This window comes from Lepus europaeus, chromosome X, assembly GCF_033115175.1.
Source record: "Lepus europaeus isolate LE1 chromosome X, mLepTim1.pri, whole genome shotgun sequence".
Lineage (NCBI taxonomy): Eukaryota > Metazoa > Chordata > Mammalia > Lagomorpha > Leporidae > Lepus > Lepus europaeus.
In genome coordinates, this window is record NC_084850.1 from 19179562 (window position 1) to 19198019 (window position 18458).

The following is an 18458-nucleotide window of genomic DNA, read 5'->3' on the forward strand; positions in this document are numbered from 1 at the left end:
TTATTTATTTATTTGAAAGGCGGAGCCACGGAGAGCAGAGGCAGAGAGAGAGAGAGAGAGAGAGCGAGAGAGAGAGAGAGAGAGAGAGAGAAAGGTCTTCCATCCACTAGTTCATTCCCCAGGTGGCCCCAATGGCCAAGGCTGGGGCGATCTGAAGCCAGGAGCCAGGAGCTTCTTCCGGGCCTCCCACGCAGGAGCAGGGGCCTAAGGACTGGGGCCATATTCCATTGCTTTCCCAGGCCATAGCAGAAAGCTGGATCAGAAGTGGAACAGCCAGGACTAGAACTGGTGCCCCAAATGGGATGCTGGCACTACAGGCAGTGGATTTACCCATTATGCCACAGCGCCAACCCCACTATACTAAATTTTTGACTGGCAAATTAATAGCTTGTGCCTACGCCGGGGTGTACTTCTACTTTCAAATGCATATTTGAAATGAGAAGAAATTTCATTATATTTTAATACATTGAATACACTTTAAGATTAACAATTGGGACCAGCACTGTGGCGTAGCTGGTAAAGCCATTGCCTGCAGTGCTGGCATTCCATGTAGGCACCCATTCGATTTCTGGCTGCTCCACTTCCGATCCAGCTCCCTGCTGGTGTACCTAGGAAATCAGCAGAGGATGGCCCAAGTCCTTTGGGCCCCTGTGCCTATGTGTAGGAGACCCAGAAGAAGCTCCTGGCTCCTGGCTTTTGAGTAGTCCAGCTCCAGTGTTGCAGCCACTTGGGGAATGAACCAGCAGATGGAATCTCTCTCTCTTTCTTTCCATCTCTTTGTAACATAGCCTTTCAAATAGAAAAAAAAAAAGAAATTAACAATTAAATTGTATTAAAACGGCAAGAGCTACTGATTGGTATCTTCACTGGGGTCAGTAGCATACCAGAATGGTAGTTGAGACTGGAAAGTGAAATGTTGTACTTACTTAACATTTTAGTTTTTAAAATTTTTGTTTCTTTTAATTTATTTGAAAGTGAAAGAGACAGAGGGCGAGTGTGTAGAAGAGAGAGAAGGAGAGAGAGAGAGAGAGAGAGAGAGAGAGAGAGAATCTTTCACTCCCAAGTGCCTACAATAGCTGAAGTTGGGACAGGCTGAAGCCAGGAGCCAGGAACTCCATCTGGGTCTCCCACATGAGTGGCAGGAACTCAGCTACTTGAACCATCACCTGCTGCTTCCCAAGCTGCAATTTAGCAGGAAGCTGGATCAGAAGCAGAATTGGGATTTAAAGTCAGGCACTCTGATATGGGACATGGACATCTCAAGTGGCAGCTGACTATTGTGCCAAATGCCTGCCCCTTTACATAACATCTTTTTTTTTTCTTCTTTTTTTTTTTTACTTTTTTTACTTTTGATTTTTTGACAGGCAGAGTGGACAGTGAGAGAGAGAGACAGAGAGAAAGGTCTTCCTTTTTGCCGTTGGTTCACCCTCCAATGGCTGCCGTGGCTGGCGCGCTGCGGCCGGCACACCGCGCTGATCCAATGGCAGGAGCCAGGTGCTTCTCCTGGTCTCCCATGGGGTGCAGGACCCAAGCACTTGGGCCATCCTCCACTGCCTTCCCGGGCCATAGCAGAGAGCTGGCCTGGAAGAGGGGCAACCGGGATAGAATCCAGCGCCCCGACTGGGACTAGAACCCGGTGTGCCGGCGCCGCAAGGCGGAGGATTAGCCTGTTGAGCCGCGGCGCCGGCCTACATAACATCTTTTTAAGACTTTTTTTTTTTAAGATTTATTTATTTATTTGAAAGTTGGAGTTACACAGAGAGAGAAGGAGAGGCAGAGAGAGAGAGAGAGAGGTCTTTCATCCGATGGTTCACTCCCTAATTGGCCACAATGGCCAGAATTATGCCGATCCGAAGCCAGGAGCCAGGAGCTTCTTCTAGGTCTCCCACGCGGGTGCAGGGGCCCAAGGACTTGGGCCATTTTCTACTGCTTTCCCAGGCCATTGCAGAGAGCTGGATCAGAAGTGGAGCAGCCAGGACTAGAACCGGTACCCCAAATGGGATGCCGGCACTGCAGGCAGCGGCTTTACCTGGTATGCCACAGCGCTGACCCCTTTACATAACATTTTGTTGCTGAGAATTGAGTAGTACAAGGAAGGCCAGAGATCGTATGTAAAAAAAAAATCACCCAAGGCCATGATGAACCCTTAGGCTCAGGCAAGCAAAGATGAACAGAGAGGGGCAAAGTTAAGCAACAAAAACCTGGAATTGAGGCTTGGGAGCAAAAGGTAGACCTGAACAGAAAGTTTGGGCAATATGGAGTTGGGATCCCCAGTTGTTGGGATGCAGTGGGCATCAGCAGGGAGGAAGGGGAGTGGAAAGCAAGGCACTTCTGATAGTGCCTCTGATGAATACAGGTGAATAAACTAAAGATGAAAACATGTCAAAAAGGCTCCAGCTCCTTACTTGTGGACTGTTGAGGATATTTTATGGGTGACGGGCATTAACTGTAACACTTGCATATGAGTTTCCTGTAACAGGGCTGGATGTATTGGTATGTTCAGATCAGAAGAATGAGTCTGAGTATGCACTGTGCATTTCCTGTTGGGTGCAACCTTCTCAGCTTGGCTCTCATTTCCCATTACTGCTTCGCTGACTCACTGATGGCCTGCCACATGTCATTAGGCAGCTCAGCTGCTGCTCTTGTTTCTCCCAAAGGTATACAGAGGTTTGTGTCTTGGCTTTTACTTTTTTTTCTCCCGAGAGCTAAAGGAAGTGGCCTTTTGATAGTTTTGTTTGTTCTCTTGAATACTTACAGTGTCTTACATTTTCAATTTTCCTTTCCCATAGGTATTTGATCCTGATGACCTTTATTCAGGGGTCAATTTCTCCAAGGTTCTGAGTACTCTCTTAGCTGTCAACAAGGCAACAGAAGGTAAGCAAGGCTTGTGATTTATGAGCCCTGGATGACATTTTTGGATCCATGTGTTTCTGATTACTCTAGGAGCCAACTACAGCCAGGATTGTTCAGTTGATGCAACCCTCCACCCCATAAACCCCATCAATTGTCAAATGTTTTATTTTTTTTCATAGCTTAGAATTTACAGATAGTGACTACAGATGAAATTATAACACCTTTAATTTATTTAATGATTGGAACCAAAAAAGATTTCATTCAAAGCCCTTGAGCATAACAAGACATAAAATAAAAAGGAAAAGACCAGTTCCCCTTTTCAAAAAGTTTAAAAAATACAATTGTCACTTCCCTTTCCCCACTAGAGATATTTTTCTCATAGTTTTCCATAAGTCTTTGCTCATGCAAAGGAACCCCTCAGTAATCAGGCCCTGGAAATAAAACCTCTACTTTTTTTGTTTGTTTAAATGTTTTACACTTGCCACACTGTACCTATTAAATATAAATTCTACTAAATGTGAAGAAAAAGATGATCCACTTAGAGTGTAACTTCACTCCTGTGATATTAAGGTGACTTCAAAAAGTTCATGCAAAATGGAATGAAATGATCAAGTTATTTGGTGCAAAAAATTGAAATGGTCTTTTCATAACATGCATTTTCCATGAACTTTTGGAGGACTCCATGTAGTAGCTTACCCACAGCTGGGTGGTAACAATCAGAGTTCAAAAGCGTGGAGCTCTTTCTCTTGGTCTAGGCTGCCCTAGGAGTCGTGTGTGGTCTCATTAAACCTTTGAAGCAACCTTATGAGTAGATATTCTTTTTCAGTCCATATTTCAGTTAAGGAGAGTCAGGCCCACAGTAGTCCAACTAGAAAGTAAGTGGTTGATCTGGGATTCAAACCCACACCTGACTGTCTGCAGAGGCCTTATGCCCAAACACAGGTCTTGCTGCTCATACCATTGCAGTGTCAACAGGCTGTGTGCCCAGCACTGCCAGGTGCTACAAAGGAAGTGGAATAGATGGTCCCTGCCCTTGAGAAAATGACTGTCTATTTAGGGAGACTCAATTTACCCACATGAAACAATTAGAGAACAAGAGCAGACTATATAACCAAATGCCAAATAGGATGGAGCATCTAGGAAGCTATCAAGTAATTATAGTTTTAGTCAAAAGAGCTGTATATAATAGCAATACATGTAAAAATACTTCTCCAAAGTTGTTCTTTTGCTATTTGGAAAAAAATGCTTTTGAGTTGTCGTAAGGCGTATAGCAGAAAGTACAGCTAATTCAAGTAACTATATTTAACACACATGCCAACTATCCAGTTCTGGGCAGGGAGGATCGTGTAATTCTAACATTATGCCACACAAATTATATGTTCCTTTGCCAAACTCTCCTAGCAAGTTTTACAGTCTCTTCCCTTGCCACAGATATTTATAAAATACAAGGGGGTGAAAGTTAAAACCCACAATATCAAGGAAATTACTTGGGTACTGAGTTTGTCGCCTAGGGAATGTTTGGGCTTTAGGCTTTTGCAGTTTATATCTTTTAAAAATAAATGGAGGGGAAAAGAACCCTCATTTGAATTTGTCAAGAAGCCAGCTCCTCTCTTTAGTACACTCTCAGCATACTGAAAACATCCAGCTCAGCTCAGGCCTGATCACATTTCACAAGGTTTCAAGGAAGAGAAAACTCCCGAGTTTCATTAAAAAAAAAAAAAAAAGTATCAGAATTGCTTCTGTCCCAGGCACACACTGTTTCTCATTCTCATTCTCCACCCCACCCAACTGCCTCCCATACCAGGGAGATTTTACGTTATATATGCCACACATATTGTTCCATGTGAGTTAAGAACAGAGCGACTCAGTTATGGGCCGAAAAACAAAGAGAGAAATTTGAAATATCTCAAAGTAATAAGAAGCCGCAAACAGCTGTTTGGTACCCAATATAGTTCTGCCTCCAATAACAGCAGACTGTTGCAACTGGTTCAGGAGGGAAGAGTGGTAGGGAGATGGGTTAAGAGAAAATGTGGTTCTGTCGCTGTTTTTCATTCTACTGGAGAGCAATGGCCAGTAAGGTTAAGAAAAAGAAGTTGGCCACCAAAAAGGGAGGGGGGAAGTGAAATTCACTTGGCATATTTAGACAATGAACAAAATGACAGCCAGGATGTCTTTGATAATTGTCCCGTGAAAGATAATGTTATGTTGTAGATGTTTTTGTGACATGAGTGATTCCTTTACTATGCCTTTTCCTCTTTTCACAGATCAGCTATCAGAAAGACCATGTGGACGTTCCTCTTCTCTTAGTGCTGCTAATAGTTCTCAGACAAACCCACAGGGAGCAGTTACTAGCACAGCTCCAGGACTGCAAAGGCAGTCAAAGACAGCGGTAAGTATAGTCTGAAATTCTCCCACCCTGTTTGAAAATCCATAAGATTAACTAGAGATCCTGGTTGCATCTCCATATGTGTGAGACTGCCATCTTATTTGGGGCATCTCTGAGAAAACTAATTATAAACAGAACACCAAGTCAGGATGGCCCTGTGGAACAAATCAAAGGCTTGCGGAGCTCAGAGTCAGAAAATCAGGGTTAAAAAACAGGGTTCAGCTCTGTTTCTCTCTAGAACTGGACAAGTCACTTTACTGTGAATGCTGTGCAAGTGTTAAGTCATTAATGACTACTTCCTAATGACAGTTTGCTGTTTCTTTCCCTACCTCTCAATTTGTTAGGAAAACTCCAGAGTATCTGACAATCAATAAATATGCATTTCTACTCTTACTGTGACTGTCATCTTCACTTTCCTCTTTGCATTCCTATCAAGCAAGACCCAATTTTTAATATCAGCCTATGATGAACTTCTATCTTGGGATCTCCCAGTTGTCTTTGCATTTGGTTTTACTTGATGCTCTTATTAAGAGGAAATATCGTTGTTCTGCACTTGCAGTGAAAACTTTATTCCCTGTCAAAAGTCACCTCTTACTGAAAGATGTCATGGCCTGTTAGTTCCAAAGTATTTAAAAAAATCGTTCTCTACATTTTTTAAATCACAGACTCTGAGATGCTAATGAGCACTATGCATAGCTCCAGAACACTCGGAGTCTTTAAAATTGTATACAAAAGCCCAGGTGGGCAAAGGTCCATTGTGCTTATCAGATTCTCCGAGGAGCCCATGAACCTGCAACAGTAAAGCCCAATCCATACATGATAAGTTAAGAACTCTTCACTTGGGTATCTATTGGATATTTGATGTTTGCATATGACAGTCTTAGCCAATTTAAGATATTATTAGTAATTGGGAGATAGGTGGCAGATTTTATGAGAGTAGGTCACTTAATCTTGGTCATATAATTATGTGGCTTCTGTTTGGATACAGGGTGGATAGTCCATCACTCTGCTTTGTTACTGATTCAGTTAAGGAAGCAGTTTCAGAGGATTGGTGGGGGCAGAAGGAAATGAAAGCTATCTCTCTTTCCAAAGTGCATATTATCCCAAATGTGAAAGTTGGCATATAGTTTCTAGGGGTTATTAATCCCCTCTGAGGCCCATTGATGATATAATACAGTTAGAAATTCAGTATCTAGATGTGCCTTGAGTTATATCCTTGGTTACCCCACTTTATTTGCCTAAATCCTTATTTCTATCCCTGTATCATTTACATGAGTGTTAATCTGTTGTGGCTTTTTTTTTTTCAGGAGATGACAGAGAATGGAAGTCACCAGTTGATAGTAAAGGCGAGATTCAACTTTAAGCAGACAAATGAAGATGAACTGTCAGTCTGTAAAGGGGACATCATTTACGTCACTCGAGTTGAAGAGGGAGGCTGGTGGGAAGGCACATTAAATGGAAGAACAGGCTGGTTCCCTAGTAATTATGTCCGAGAAATTAAATCCAGTGGTAAGTGACACTTTTAAAGCCTTTTTGAAATGTGAATTTTGCAGTGTCTAGTAATGTTAATTGGTTAACAGAAACTATTTTATATTTGTATGTGTGTATGCAAAAATGAGAATAGAATAGAAATGGGGGAATCTGTGACTAGATATTTTGAGACAAAGTTGTATTTAGAGCACATCAAAGCAGTGAAAAGCTAAAAAAGCAAGGGAATTCAAAGCTCAAACAACTGCTCCACCTTCAGTATGTCCCTTTAAGTCTGTGAATGCTAGCCCATGTAATACGGCATATAGTCCTTCCTGCTACTCTGAGAATCACCATGGCAGAATACGATAATAAGACTTGCCATGTGTGGACTTCCCTTTTTAGACCCAAGCCCTTTAAGCAGACCTAAGACTAGATGCCTCAGAGATGTGTGTTAGAGATACCAATCACAGGGCAGCAGGAAGCTGTCTGGCCACTTGGATTCTGAACAAGATTGTCTTTAACTCCCTGTGTACCACTAGCTGCTTGCCCTTTCTCTTAATAACATCCAGAGAATGAATTATTTTTTCAGTAGTCTTTCTTAGAGGGTTTTTTGGGTGGGAGTAGCTCATTTGCCCTTTATTCAAGAAGGTAGTTTCTGCTTATATTAAAAAAAACCTGAAGCCCTGATACATAAAAATATGTCACAGTATAGATTAAATAGTGTTCAGTTACTCACATTCTTAGATGTTTTCAGTTTTCAAAAATATTCCCACAGGCTCTTTTGAGTGGTTAGCTTCTTAGTGCTTTGTTTGGTAGTTGTCTTCATTGCTTTTTGAATACCTCAAAACTGATACTAATTAAAATAATTATAAGCTTTCTGTAAATAAAGCAAATCGCTATGGAAGTTTATAGTGTAGATAATAAAAGTTCCTCTTCCTTTTGTCCCTTCCCCTAGATAACCATTGTTGGGAACTGTTCGCTAAACTATTGCAGATACAATTCAGTTAGCATTTTTTGTATGTGTTCTGTGTTGGATTAAGGAGGACATTTTCTTTCACAGAATGTATTTACTAATGGATTTGTGGTTATGCGTGTATGTGTAGACTTCTTAACATTTTTAATTACTGGGCATCTAAAAGTTTCTGTTGAGCCCTTCAGTATTTTCACAATCAATGCCTTGGAATTTCCTTGGTTTTGATGATTTTCATAGCGGATTTCTCCCTCACTAAATATTTCAATTGATACAATATAATTGTCAGGATCCCTAAGCAATTTCTGAGATCCACTCTAATGTTGTTCCCTGACTCAGTGTCTTCATCTGCAAAACTAAAAATAACGGCTCCTGCTTTCTTTTCTGGGAAAATCCCAAGAACTGTTGAGGGGATGTAGGAAGTGGACACTATGCCGTTACTTTGACATCTCTTGTTGAAATGTCTTGTATTGTGATGCCTTGTAGTACAGTCTGACCACTCCCTTGTAGACTAACTTAGGATGTTTATCCTAGTCTTTGGGATCTTCCTTTCACATTTCTCCTACCACAGCAATTTAGAATATTTGTGGAAAAATTGAATTAAAAATAAGGGGTTTTGGTGCAGAAAGTTGAAATCCTGTGTAATTTTTTTTATAATACACATTTTCATGAATGTTCTGAAGACTTCTATGTGGAGATTTCAAGAACATTTTTACACCAAAATAAACCTACCTTTTAATTCCAATTTCCATGAATTTTTGAAGTGCCCTCATACAGTCTCTTTGATTTAGGACTCAGTTTAAGATTCATATGGAAATCTTTGGCTCTGATTTGAGCACCTAGGTAAGCCCTAGAAGCATCCTGCCCAACTGTCAAAGATGGGACTATGCTGCTGGAGCCAGGAAGCCCTGCTAGTCTTGGAAAGCCTGGGACTAAAAGTATGTGGAACAAAATCTGTCATGCAGTTTTTTTGCAGTAACTTCCTAATTGCTATCTCTGCTCTTGTTCTTGTCACTGTTATCATCTAATTAAATATGGTAGCCAAAGTAGTTCTTTCAAAATATAACTCGAGTTGTTAAAAATAAAGGCCAAGGTCATCACAATAGCCTGCAAGGCCCTCCAGAAGCTGGCCTCTTTTCTAACTTCTGCCCCTCACTAATTTCCCTTCAGCCACACTGACCTCTTGGCTGGCCATACCAAATAGGCTCCTTCCTCAATTGCTGCTCGTCTCTCCCCAGATATCAGCATTGCTCGTTCTGTCACTTCCTTCAGGTCTGTTCCCTTATCCATGTAATGGTAGGGCCCTTCCTGTTTACCCAAGAGAAAATTGAACCCTTTTCCCACTGCCTTTATCCCTCTTTCCTGCTTTATTTTTAATTTATCATTCCTCTCCATTGAACACACTATATACTTAAGTAATTTACTGTCTATGTATTACCCTTAACATGCAAACACCACAAAGGCAGATTTTTTTTCTGTTTTGTTTGTGCTCAGTAAATATTTGTAAGATGAATGCATATTGTGGGATCGGTAATTAAATTCTGTTCAGCTTGTTAGTTGAGTACCTCTTAGGCACTTGGAAGAGGGATACCTCATAGACTTTTCCCCCTAGGACCTTCCAGTCAAGATAGGTGTGGGTACAATTAACTGCAATAGAATAGGACACCCTGAGAAAGATACAGTTGGTGCAGTAAATAAATGATTCAACTAGCATAATATAAGGTGGGGAGGAAGCACTTAAATTGAGTTTTGAAGAATAAAAGAAGCTTGTGACTTGTGGAAGAAGGTTAGAAGGACTTAATATGTTAAAACATGGAAGTAGGTAAGCATGGAGTAGGTGATAGGGCGATTTAAGTTGAGAATCATGTGCATAAAGAGAAGGATTGGGGCCTTGAGCTGGTGCTCCCTAAAGAGGATATTGATGTAAAGTTTTTAGCAGGGTATAGCATGTACTTCAGGGTGATCTTTCTAGTGGTAGTGTGGGGCTGGATTGCAGGGACATGGTGGCATTACCAACAATGACATTTGGAAACTGGTAGAGGTGCCTGCTGAGATCTAGAATGGTGATGTGGACTACTCTGGCGATAGTGAGGAGGAAGAGAAGCAGCTGGATGCAGGAGATACTCTTGAAATAGAATCAAGGACATTTGATGATTAGTTATGAGGATAAAGGAACAGGGGAGGATAACTTTAAGTTCTAGGGGTCCACTTTAATGATGAGCTCCCTAAGGGCAGGCAGTGTTACCCACACAGCCATCCAGCAATTGTTTATTTCCTGTGATTAGGCTATCAGTCTGTATCCTGGACAGTGCTGAGGCAGAGAAGTATAAGACTTGACTCCGTCCTCAAGGTGTTCACAGAATATGAGGGACGACACCATTGGAACAGAGCTAAGTACAGAGTGCTATGGAGAGTGACGGGGAGCTCATGAGAGATGAACTCACCTTTGTGTATCTTTCTGTCTATATAGTACCTAACAGGGTGATTTAGACATATGTACTGAATTTCATTACAAGACAGAATAGAAGAAGGAAGGGAAGGAACATGAGCAGCAGGAGGAGGTTTGTGTTTTTGTGTTGGAAGGGGCAACTGGTACTAAAGATATGAGTTGTTTAGGACTTATTGAATGGAGGTTCACTGAGTCGATGTTATGAAGATTTCCAGCAAGTAGTTGCCAGTATGGATATGGAGCAAGCAGAGAGAAGAGCTGGAGATGAAACAGACAGCTGACAGTGCAAGGTGATGTGTAATGAAGTGTAAAATCTATAGCAAATCATCACTGTTCAGAGGCAGAGTGCATTGTAACTGAAGAGATTGAGGGAGGCATCCTGGGGAGCTGAACACTGAAAGACTGGTAGGCTGTAGATAGTCTCAGAAGCGGGGCAGGGAGGGGGGCGCAAGCTAAGTTACAGTGATTGGCAGAGAAAATGAAAACCATGAAGGTAGGACTGGGAAGAGGGAACTTGGGGAACACATGGTGAAAAAAATCCTGTTGAGAAAGTTGATGTGGAAGAAATTTTTGTTGACTTGAATTCTTTTCCATCCTCATTCTTGCTACCTCCACAAAATAATGAGTAAGCCCAAACCTATCTAGGATGCTGCTGAGGGACATTATAAATTCAGTGTTGTATTATTTTATGTTTGGGCTAGAAAATACTTGTCAGTTTTTTTTTTATTAAATGTCTTTCAATGAACTCCATACTGATGTGTAAACTTAACAAAATAAAATTTGTCTTGAAAGAGTTTGAAAAAAAGACTCGTAGATAAAATGCTTATTTCATGGAAATGAAACCTTTCATGTAGTTTTAAACCCCACTGACACACAGCCTTTTGGGCCATTTATGAAGTTGAATCAGGAATGGAATTAAAAAACTTCAGTGATCTCAATCTACTTACTATTGGGTCAAATGTGTAACATTGTGGTCACTGGAATAGACAGTAACTCTGACAAATTCACACATGCATCTGGGGACCATTCTTTGAAAAAAAATTGCAATGGGGGGGGCTCTCATCTATTGGTTCACTTCTCAAATGCCTGCAATGGCTGAGGCTGGCTGGGACTGAAGCCAGGAACCAGAACCTCAATCTACATTTCCTACATGGATGACAGGAGCCAAATATCTTAAGCCATGACTAGTACCTGCGTCTTCCTGCCATACCAGGGTATAACTTAGTAGGAAGCTGAAATCAGGAGTTGGAGTTGGGAAGCAAACCCAGGTATTCCAATGTGAGGGACAGTCATCTTAACCACTAGGGTAATGACCACTCCCTATACCTCCTTTTGTTATGTCTTAAAAACAAAACAAACAAGCCCAGGGTGTACCCCTCACCCTGCAGACTGTTGTGCCTTGAGAGTGCTATGCATAGCCTTTCTCCAGCTTGTCATTGACTAGAGAGCACTTTGTGCCCTTGTGAATTTGACCTTGGGAAGTTGCATTTAAAATTTTGAATTCCATTGTAGTTCTTGTCTAGAAATGATTATGGCCCAAACCCTGGGGACAGTTCTTCCCACTCTTTGAGAGGAGGTTGATTACATAGGATCATAGGATATAAGCATAAAGAATGACCCATGTAATACTATAGAAAGTTAACAAATACAGTGCTTGAGAATCTCTCTCACCTCCTCCCCCCCAACTCCTTTGAGTATAATCTTCAGGCTGAAATTCGAGTAGTGTTTTTTTTTTTTTTTTTAGATTTATTTATTTATTTAAAAGTCAGAGTTACAGAGAGAGAAAAGGAGAGGCAGAGAGAGAGAGAGAGAGAGAGAGGTCTTCCATCTGTTGGTTCACTCCCCAGTTGGCCACAACGGCCAGAGCTGCACCGATCCAAAGCCAGGAGCCAGGAGCTTTCTCTGGGGCTCCCACGAGGGTGCAAGGGCCCAAGAACTTGGGCTATCTTCTACTGCTTTTCCCAGGCCATAGCAGAGAGCTGGATTGGAAGTGAAGCAGCCAGGACTCAAACTGTCGCCCACATAGGATGCTGACATTGCAGGGGACAGCCTTACCTGCTACGCCACAGCGCCATGATGATTGGAATTGCCCATCAAAGCTGATGGAATGAATTTGGACATTGGTGATATCATGATGCTATTATTACCTGTTCTGTATGCCTATATCCAATTTCATATTGTGTGAGAAAAAGCACTATTTTGAGCGAAAGTATATGTTTTCAAAGATCTTATTTCATGAAAATTGTATATAGCAATAATTTAGTCATTATATAAACCATAGAGAATACACAAAATTTCTTTACTGCTTTATTTGAGTCAGGTACAATTTTCAGTCCTCTTAAAAATCAGTGTGGAAAAAATGATCTACACAAAGGATCTCTGTGAGACCCCAGTGGAAAGAAGGGGCCATCAAAGAAGGATGTCCTTTTCTCTGCAGGAAGGTGAGAACTTCCACTTTGCTTATGGCATTCCCAAAATACTGATGGAGTTTTGGACTCAAAAGGCTTCCATAGCTTGGCAACTCATGACAACAGCCTTGGGTGATCACTGATGTCATAAATAAGAGTGTCAAAGCCGGCACCGCAACTCGCTAGGGTAATCCTCCGCCTGCGGTGCCGGCACCCCGGGTTCTAGTCCCAGTTGGGGCGCTGGATTCTGTCCCGGTTGCTCCTTTTCCAGTCCAGCTCTCTGCTGTGGCCTGGGAGTGCAGTGGAGGATGGCCCAGGTCCTTGGGCTCTGCACCCGCATGGGCGACCAGGAGGAAGCACCTGGCTCCTGGCTTCAGATTGGCGCACTTGGGGGATGAACCAACGGAAAAAGGAAGACCTTTCTCTCTCTCTCTCTCTCTCTCTCACTGTCTAACTCTGCCTGTCAAAAAATATATATAAATAAATAAGAGTGTCAATTGTTAAATCAACAACAGGAATCACTGTGTACTTGCCTCCCATGTAGGACCTCTGTCCTTAATGAGAATTAACGATAAAACTTGTCTTCAAACAGTACTTTATACTTTGTGTCTGTGTGGGTGCAAACTGTTGAAATCTTTACTTAGTATAGAGATGGGTCTTCTGTATATAAAGATAATTAAAATAAATCTTAATGAAGAATGGGATGGGAGAGGGAGTATGAGGTGGGATGGTTTGGGGGTGTGAGGGCAGGTATGGGGGAAAGAACTGCTATATTCCAAAGCTGTACCAATGAAATTTATATTTATTAAATAAAAGCTTTCTAAAAAAACAAAAAGTCAGTGTTAACCTGTAAATTAACATGTTACTTATACAGCAAAGTAATTTCTGCCAATATATTGATAAAAGCAAATTACATGTCTTTTTACATTTTTAATTTTTTACAGACATAAAATTATATATTTTTGGGGTACCGTATGATGCTCATGCAAGTATACATTGCATATTGTCTGGTCTGGGTAAATATATTATCTCCTCAAGCATTTAACATTTTTTATGGTGAAAACACCCCAAATCTTACATAAATACATCCCAAATCCTATCTTCTATAGTTTTTCAATAGAGTCACTATTGACAGTATAGTCACCCTACTGTATTATAGAACCCCAGTAGCTTCTTATTCCTGTCTAGCTATGACTTAATACCGGTTTATAAACTTTTCCCCATTCCTCCTTCTCCCCTTCATCCCCAACCTCTGGTAATCACCATAATACTTTTAATTTCTATGAGATCACCATTTTTTTAGACTCCACATATGAGCCTATCTCTTATTTTTATCTTTGCTCTGTTACCTAGAATGGCTAAGGGCTTTGTTAGGATTTTGCATTAAAATTTTACTGTCAAAATTTCCATGCCAAGAAAAATATTGAGATAAGTATGATTGGAGCAGATATTTTAAATAAATTCTGTCATCTCAAACTGATTCCTTTTAAGGGATCATTAAATTTTTCATCTAAAACTTATTAGCAGGTAAATATAGATTTCAATTGAAAGGGATTATTAGGTACATGGTTAATTAAATTTGTATTAAGGCAAATTAAGAAATAACTCTTCCTGCTCATTAGTTGTATAAACCAAAGCTGGGATTGAACTTTATATTTAGACTTCCTGTTTTAATTCCCTGGGTGTATCACATAGATGCTTCGTGTCCAGAGAAACTATTTGTCACTAGGTTTCTTTTTTGTTCTATCACCACCAACAGGCAATAGGAATCTGTACATCAGCAAGGAAAAATGATAATTGGAAAGGGATCTTTACATTAGAACTATCTTCCTGTTTAAGTTATACTCTACCAAACAACCCATATGAATTCTTCACTGTATCAACAGATTTTTTTTACTGATTAAATAGAATTGATTAATCTTTTCATTGCTTTAGGAACACCACCTAAAAGATTTATGTTTTCATATTAGTTCTGATTAAGTCACTTTGAACTACCTCCAGGGACTTAACTTGTCTCCTCTGAACCTCCACATCCTTATTCCTTCTCTGCATGTTGCCATGATGGATCTCAGAAAGAACTTCACAAGGTGGGAGTACCCAGTGGTAGGAGTATGGGTGGAGACAACAGAGGAACAAGGACCCAGATACTGTCACTGTGGTCATAGTGTAGTGCTTTTCTCTTTGCAACTTCGTCCATTGAATTGTTTTCATGAGGCCAGCTGTATGCAAGGGCTACTTTTTTTTTATTTTTCCAAGTTAGTCCTTCCAAAGCTGTCTTTCTGTTCTTCATGCTGATCTCCCATCCTAGACCAAGCCTTCAGAGAGAACTAGAGCTTCTAGCAGTATGCTGGTGAGAACATACAAGGAAACTTCAAAAAGTTCATGGAAAATGGAATTAAAAGATGCTCACTTTGGTACAAAATTGTTGAAATTCATGAGTATTTTTTTTCGTAATACATATTTTCTATGAACTTCCTGAAGCACTCTTGTACATCCCTGCTTTGTTCCTGATCTTAGGGGGAAAGCATCTGGCATTCAGTTTTTCATCATTATGTAAAATGCTGGTTTTTTGTAGATGCTCTTTATTGTGTTGAAGAAGTTCCTTTTTACTATTATTTTTGTATTGGAGATTCTTTTTCTTGAGTGAGTGTTGAATTTGTCAAGTGCTTTTTCTACATTAGTTGGTATTGTCATGTCATTCTTATTTTTGGAATGTTAAGATCATGGATTACATTGATTGATTTTTAAATAGTGAACCAACCTTGCATCTCTAGGATGAAGTCCAGGGCATACACATTTTTAAAATTATTGCTGAATTCTACTTGCTAATATTTTACAAAGGTTTTCTTTACTTTTCATTCATGAGAAATATTTCTCAGCAGGGTTTTTGTTTTGTTGGTTTTGTATTTATGGTTTTGGCATCCATATATAGTGATTTCATAAAATAAGTTGGGAAATGATTTCTTTCTCTTTCATTTTCTGTATGAGATTCTATAGACTTGGTATTGATTCTTTAAACAATTGGTATAATTTTTTCAGTGAAATCATGTGGGCCTGGAGAAGTCTTTTTCCAAAGTTTTACATTTAAAATTAAATTTCCTTAATAATAAGGCTATTCAAATGATCTATTTCATATTGAGTGAGTTGTGATAGTTTTTGTTTTTTGAAGAATTGGTTTGTTTCATATCTAACTGTGGATTTTATGTGTGCAGAGTTATTTGCGTGCAGTTTGAGCATCCATAATCTGAAAAATCAAAACTTTTGAGTAACAACATGACACCACAAGTGGAAAATTCTGCATCTGACCTCAGATGATGTGTTACAGTCAAAACACTGGTGAACTAAAAATATTGTATAAAATTACCTTCAGTCTCTGTGAATATGTATATGCAACATAAATTAATTTCATCTTTAGACACATTCTGTCCTCAAGCTGTCTCATTATGTATATACAAATATTATAAAATATAAAAGAAAATTGAAATCTGAGACATTTCTGGTCCCAAGTATTTTAGATAAGTTATATTCAGCCTGTATTCCCTTATTATCCTTGGGATATCCTCAGGGTCTGCAGTGATGGCCCCTGTTTCATTCCTGATGTTGGTAATCTTTGTCTTCTCTCTCATTTTCTCTGTCCGTCTTGCTAAAGGTTTGCCAATTTTATTGTTTTTTTTTTTTTTAAGCCACCAGTTGTTTTTGCGTCACGTTCAGTCATCAAGGAATCTCTAAGGCAGCACTTCTTTGTTTATAATTCACCCTTCTTCTCCACTCTACATAGTTAACATTTTGTTTCAATTGCAGTTACCCATTCTTGTGGCCTTCCCTTTCCTCTTCTATGTCCTGGCAGGCATTCCATTACTGTTTACCCTTCCTTTTGGTCTTTCTTTTTTAATTTTTTAAATTTTAAAAATTTTTTAAGGTTTTTATTTAATGAATACAAATTTCATATGTACAGCTTTTAGGAATATAGTGTTTCTTCCTCCCATTCCGGCCCTCCCACCCCCACTCCCACCCCACCTCCTACTCCCTCTCCCACTCCATTTTTCATTAAGATTAGTTTTTCATTCACTTTATATATAAGACCAACTCGATACTAAGTAAAGATTTCAACAGTTTGCACCCACACAGACACACAAAGTATAAAGTACTGTTTGAAGACAGGTTTTAACATTAATTCTCATGGTACAACAGAGGTCCAACATGGGGAGTAAGTTCACAGTGACTCCTGTTCTTGATTTAACAATTGACACTCTTAGGTATGATGCCAGTGACCACCTGAGGCTCTTGACATGAGCTGCCAAGGCTATGGAAGTCTTTTGAGTCCACAAACTCCGTCGGTATTTAGAAAGGGCCATAATCAAAGTGGAAGTTCTCTCCTCCCTTCAGAGAAAGGTACCTCCTTCTTTGATGTTGGCCTTTCTTTTGAAAGGTGACCATATCTTGCTGGTATCTCTAGAAAGTTTCATTTTTATCAAGACTAGTTTATATCATAATTGCAGAAGATAACTGTGAGTTCTAACAGGAATCATTATAACTATATTGTATAAACTGTGCCTGATTTAAAAAAAAACACAAAATTATTCGGTAATGCAAATTTGAACGTGTCTATAGAGGAGTACAATGCTATGGTGCACAGGAAAGAACACAATGCAAAACTTGGGTTCAGATCTTGCCTCTGCCACTTACTATCTCTGATAAAAAACTGGGTGACTCTGCATTGCTGATTTGCTCAGTAAACTCTTCTTAAGCCTGTAGTGGATCCAGGTGGATCTTTTTTTTTTTTTTTTTTTTTTTGACAGGCAGAGTGGACAGTGAGAGAGAGAGACAGAGAGAAAGGTCTTCCTTTGCCGTTGGTTCACCCTCCAATGGCCGCCGCGGTAGGCGTGCTGCGGCCGGCGCACCGCGCAGATCCAATGGCAGGAGCCAGGTGCTTCTCCTGGTCTCCCATGTGGATGCAGGGCCCAAGCACCTGGGCCATCCTCCACTGCACTCCCGGGCCATAGCAGAGAGCTGACCTGGAAGAGGTCTGGGACAGAATCCGGTGCCCCGACCGGGACTAGAACCCGGTGTGCTGGCGCCGCAAAAGGAGGATTAGCCTGTTGAGCCACGGCGCCGGCCCAGGTTGATCTTGAAGTGGCGTAAAGTTTCTGGCAACTGAATATATTGCACACTTGTTATCTCTGTGGTCTTCATTTCTGTCTTTGTGCCTTATGTCTACTCTGCCTAGTCAGGCCTAGGTGGACAATTCACTATCACAGGAACTGAATGGTTTTGAACATTGCCATCTCTATAGCTGTGCTTCTGGAATCCTTCCTGGCTAGAAATCTTTCTGCTTTCTTCTGTGCCTGTGTGAATCTAACCACCCTGCAGGGCCAGATCCCCTTACCAAGCAAGATCTTATGTGACCATCCTAGCTCAAAGTGATGGCCCCTGTGTACTTCAGCAGGAGACCCTGCACATGCCATCATCAAGTCCTTCAGTAGTGTCATCTCTGGGGTTCATAATTTGTAGCAGCAAAGCTCTTGTTAAGACACTGGGGCTTCAATCTCAACTCTGCCATTGCTACATGACCTTGGAAACTGACTTCACCACCATGAACTCTAGTGACCTCCTCTGTACAATGAGAAGATCCTTTCTGACTGTCAGAGTTGTTGTTGTAAAGATCAAATAAATGACTGAAAAACTATGAACTGCCCAAATAAACATTAGGAAGATGTTTAACATGATAAAATAAAAAATCAAGGTTAAATAGGGGAAATACTAATGAAAATGTCATAGGAGGATCACAAAGCTATAGGAAGCTATAGGTAAAGTAAGAAAGGTGTGTTGTGTGTGTGTGTGTGTGTGTGTTCACAAATACGTAAAAAATGGGAAGACACACTTCGAAATATTACTTGAATGGTGGTTAGTTCTGGGCCATGA

General features: G+C 40.4%; 1 protein-coding gene across 3 annotated transcripts in view; it reads left to right on the plus strand.

The window, feature by feature from the left end:
• Positions 1 to 2793: 2793 nt before the first annotated feature.
• ARHGEF6 (Rac/Cdc42 guanine nucleotide exchange factor 6) overlaps positions 2794 to 18458 on the plus strand; it is a 108482-nt gene continuing 92817 nt past the window's right edge. For 2 of the 3 annotated variants that reach the window (XM_062184536.1, XM_062184537.1), the window contains exons 1-3: positions 2794 to 2874; positions 5118 to 5242; positions 6547 to 6748. In XM_062184536.1, the coding sequence (XP_062040520.1) occupies positions 6550 to 6748 (199 nt within the window). In that variant the 5' untranslated portion in view covers positions 2794 to 2874; positions 5118 to 5242; positions 6547 to 6549. Of the gene's footprint in view, positions 2875 to 5117; positions 5243 to 6546; positions 6749 to 18458 lie in introns of those variants that run through there. The other variant, XM_062184535.1, reaches the window with a different exon arrangement.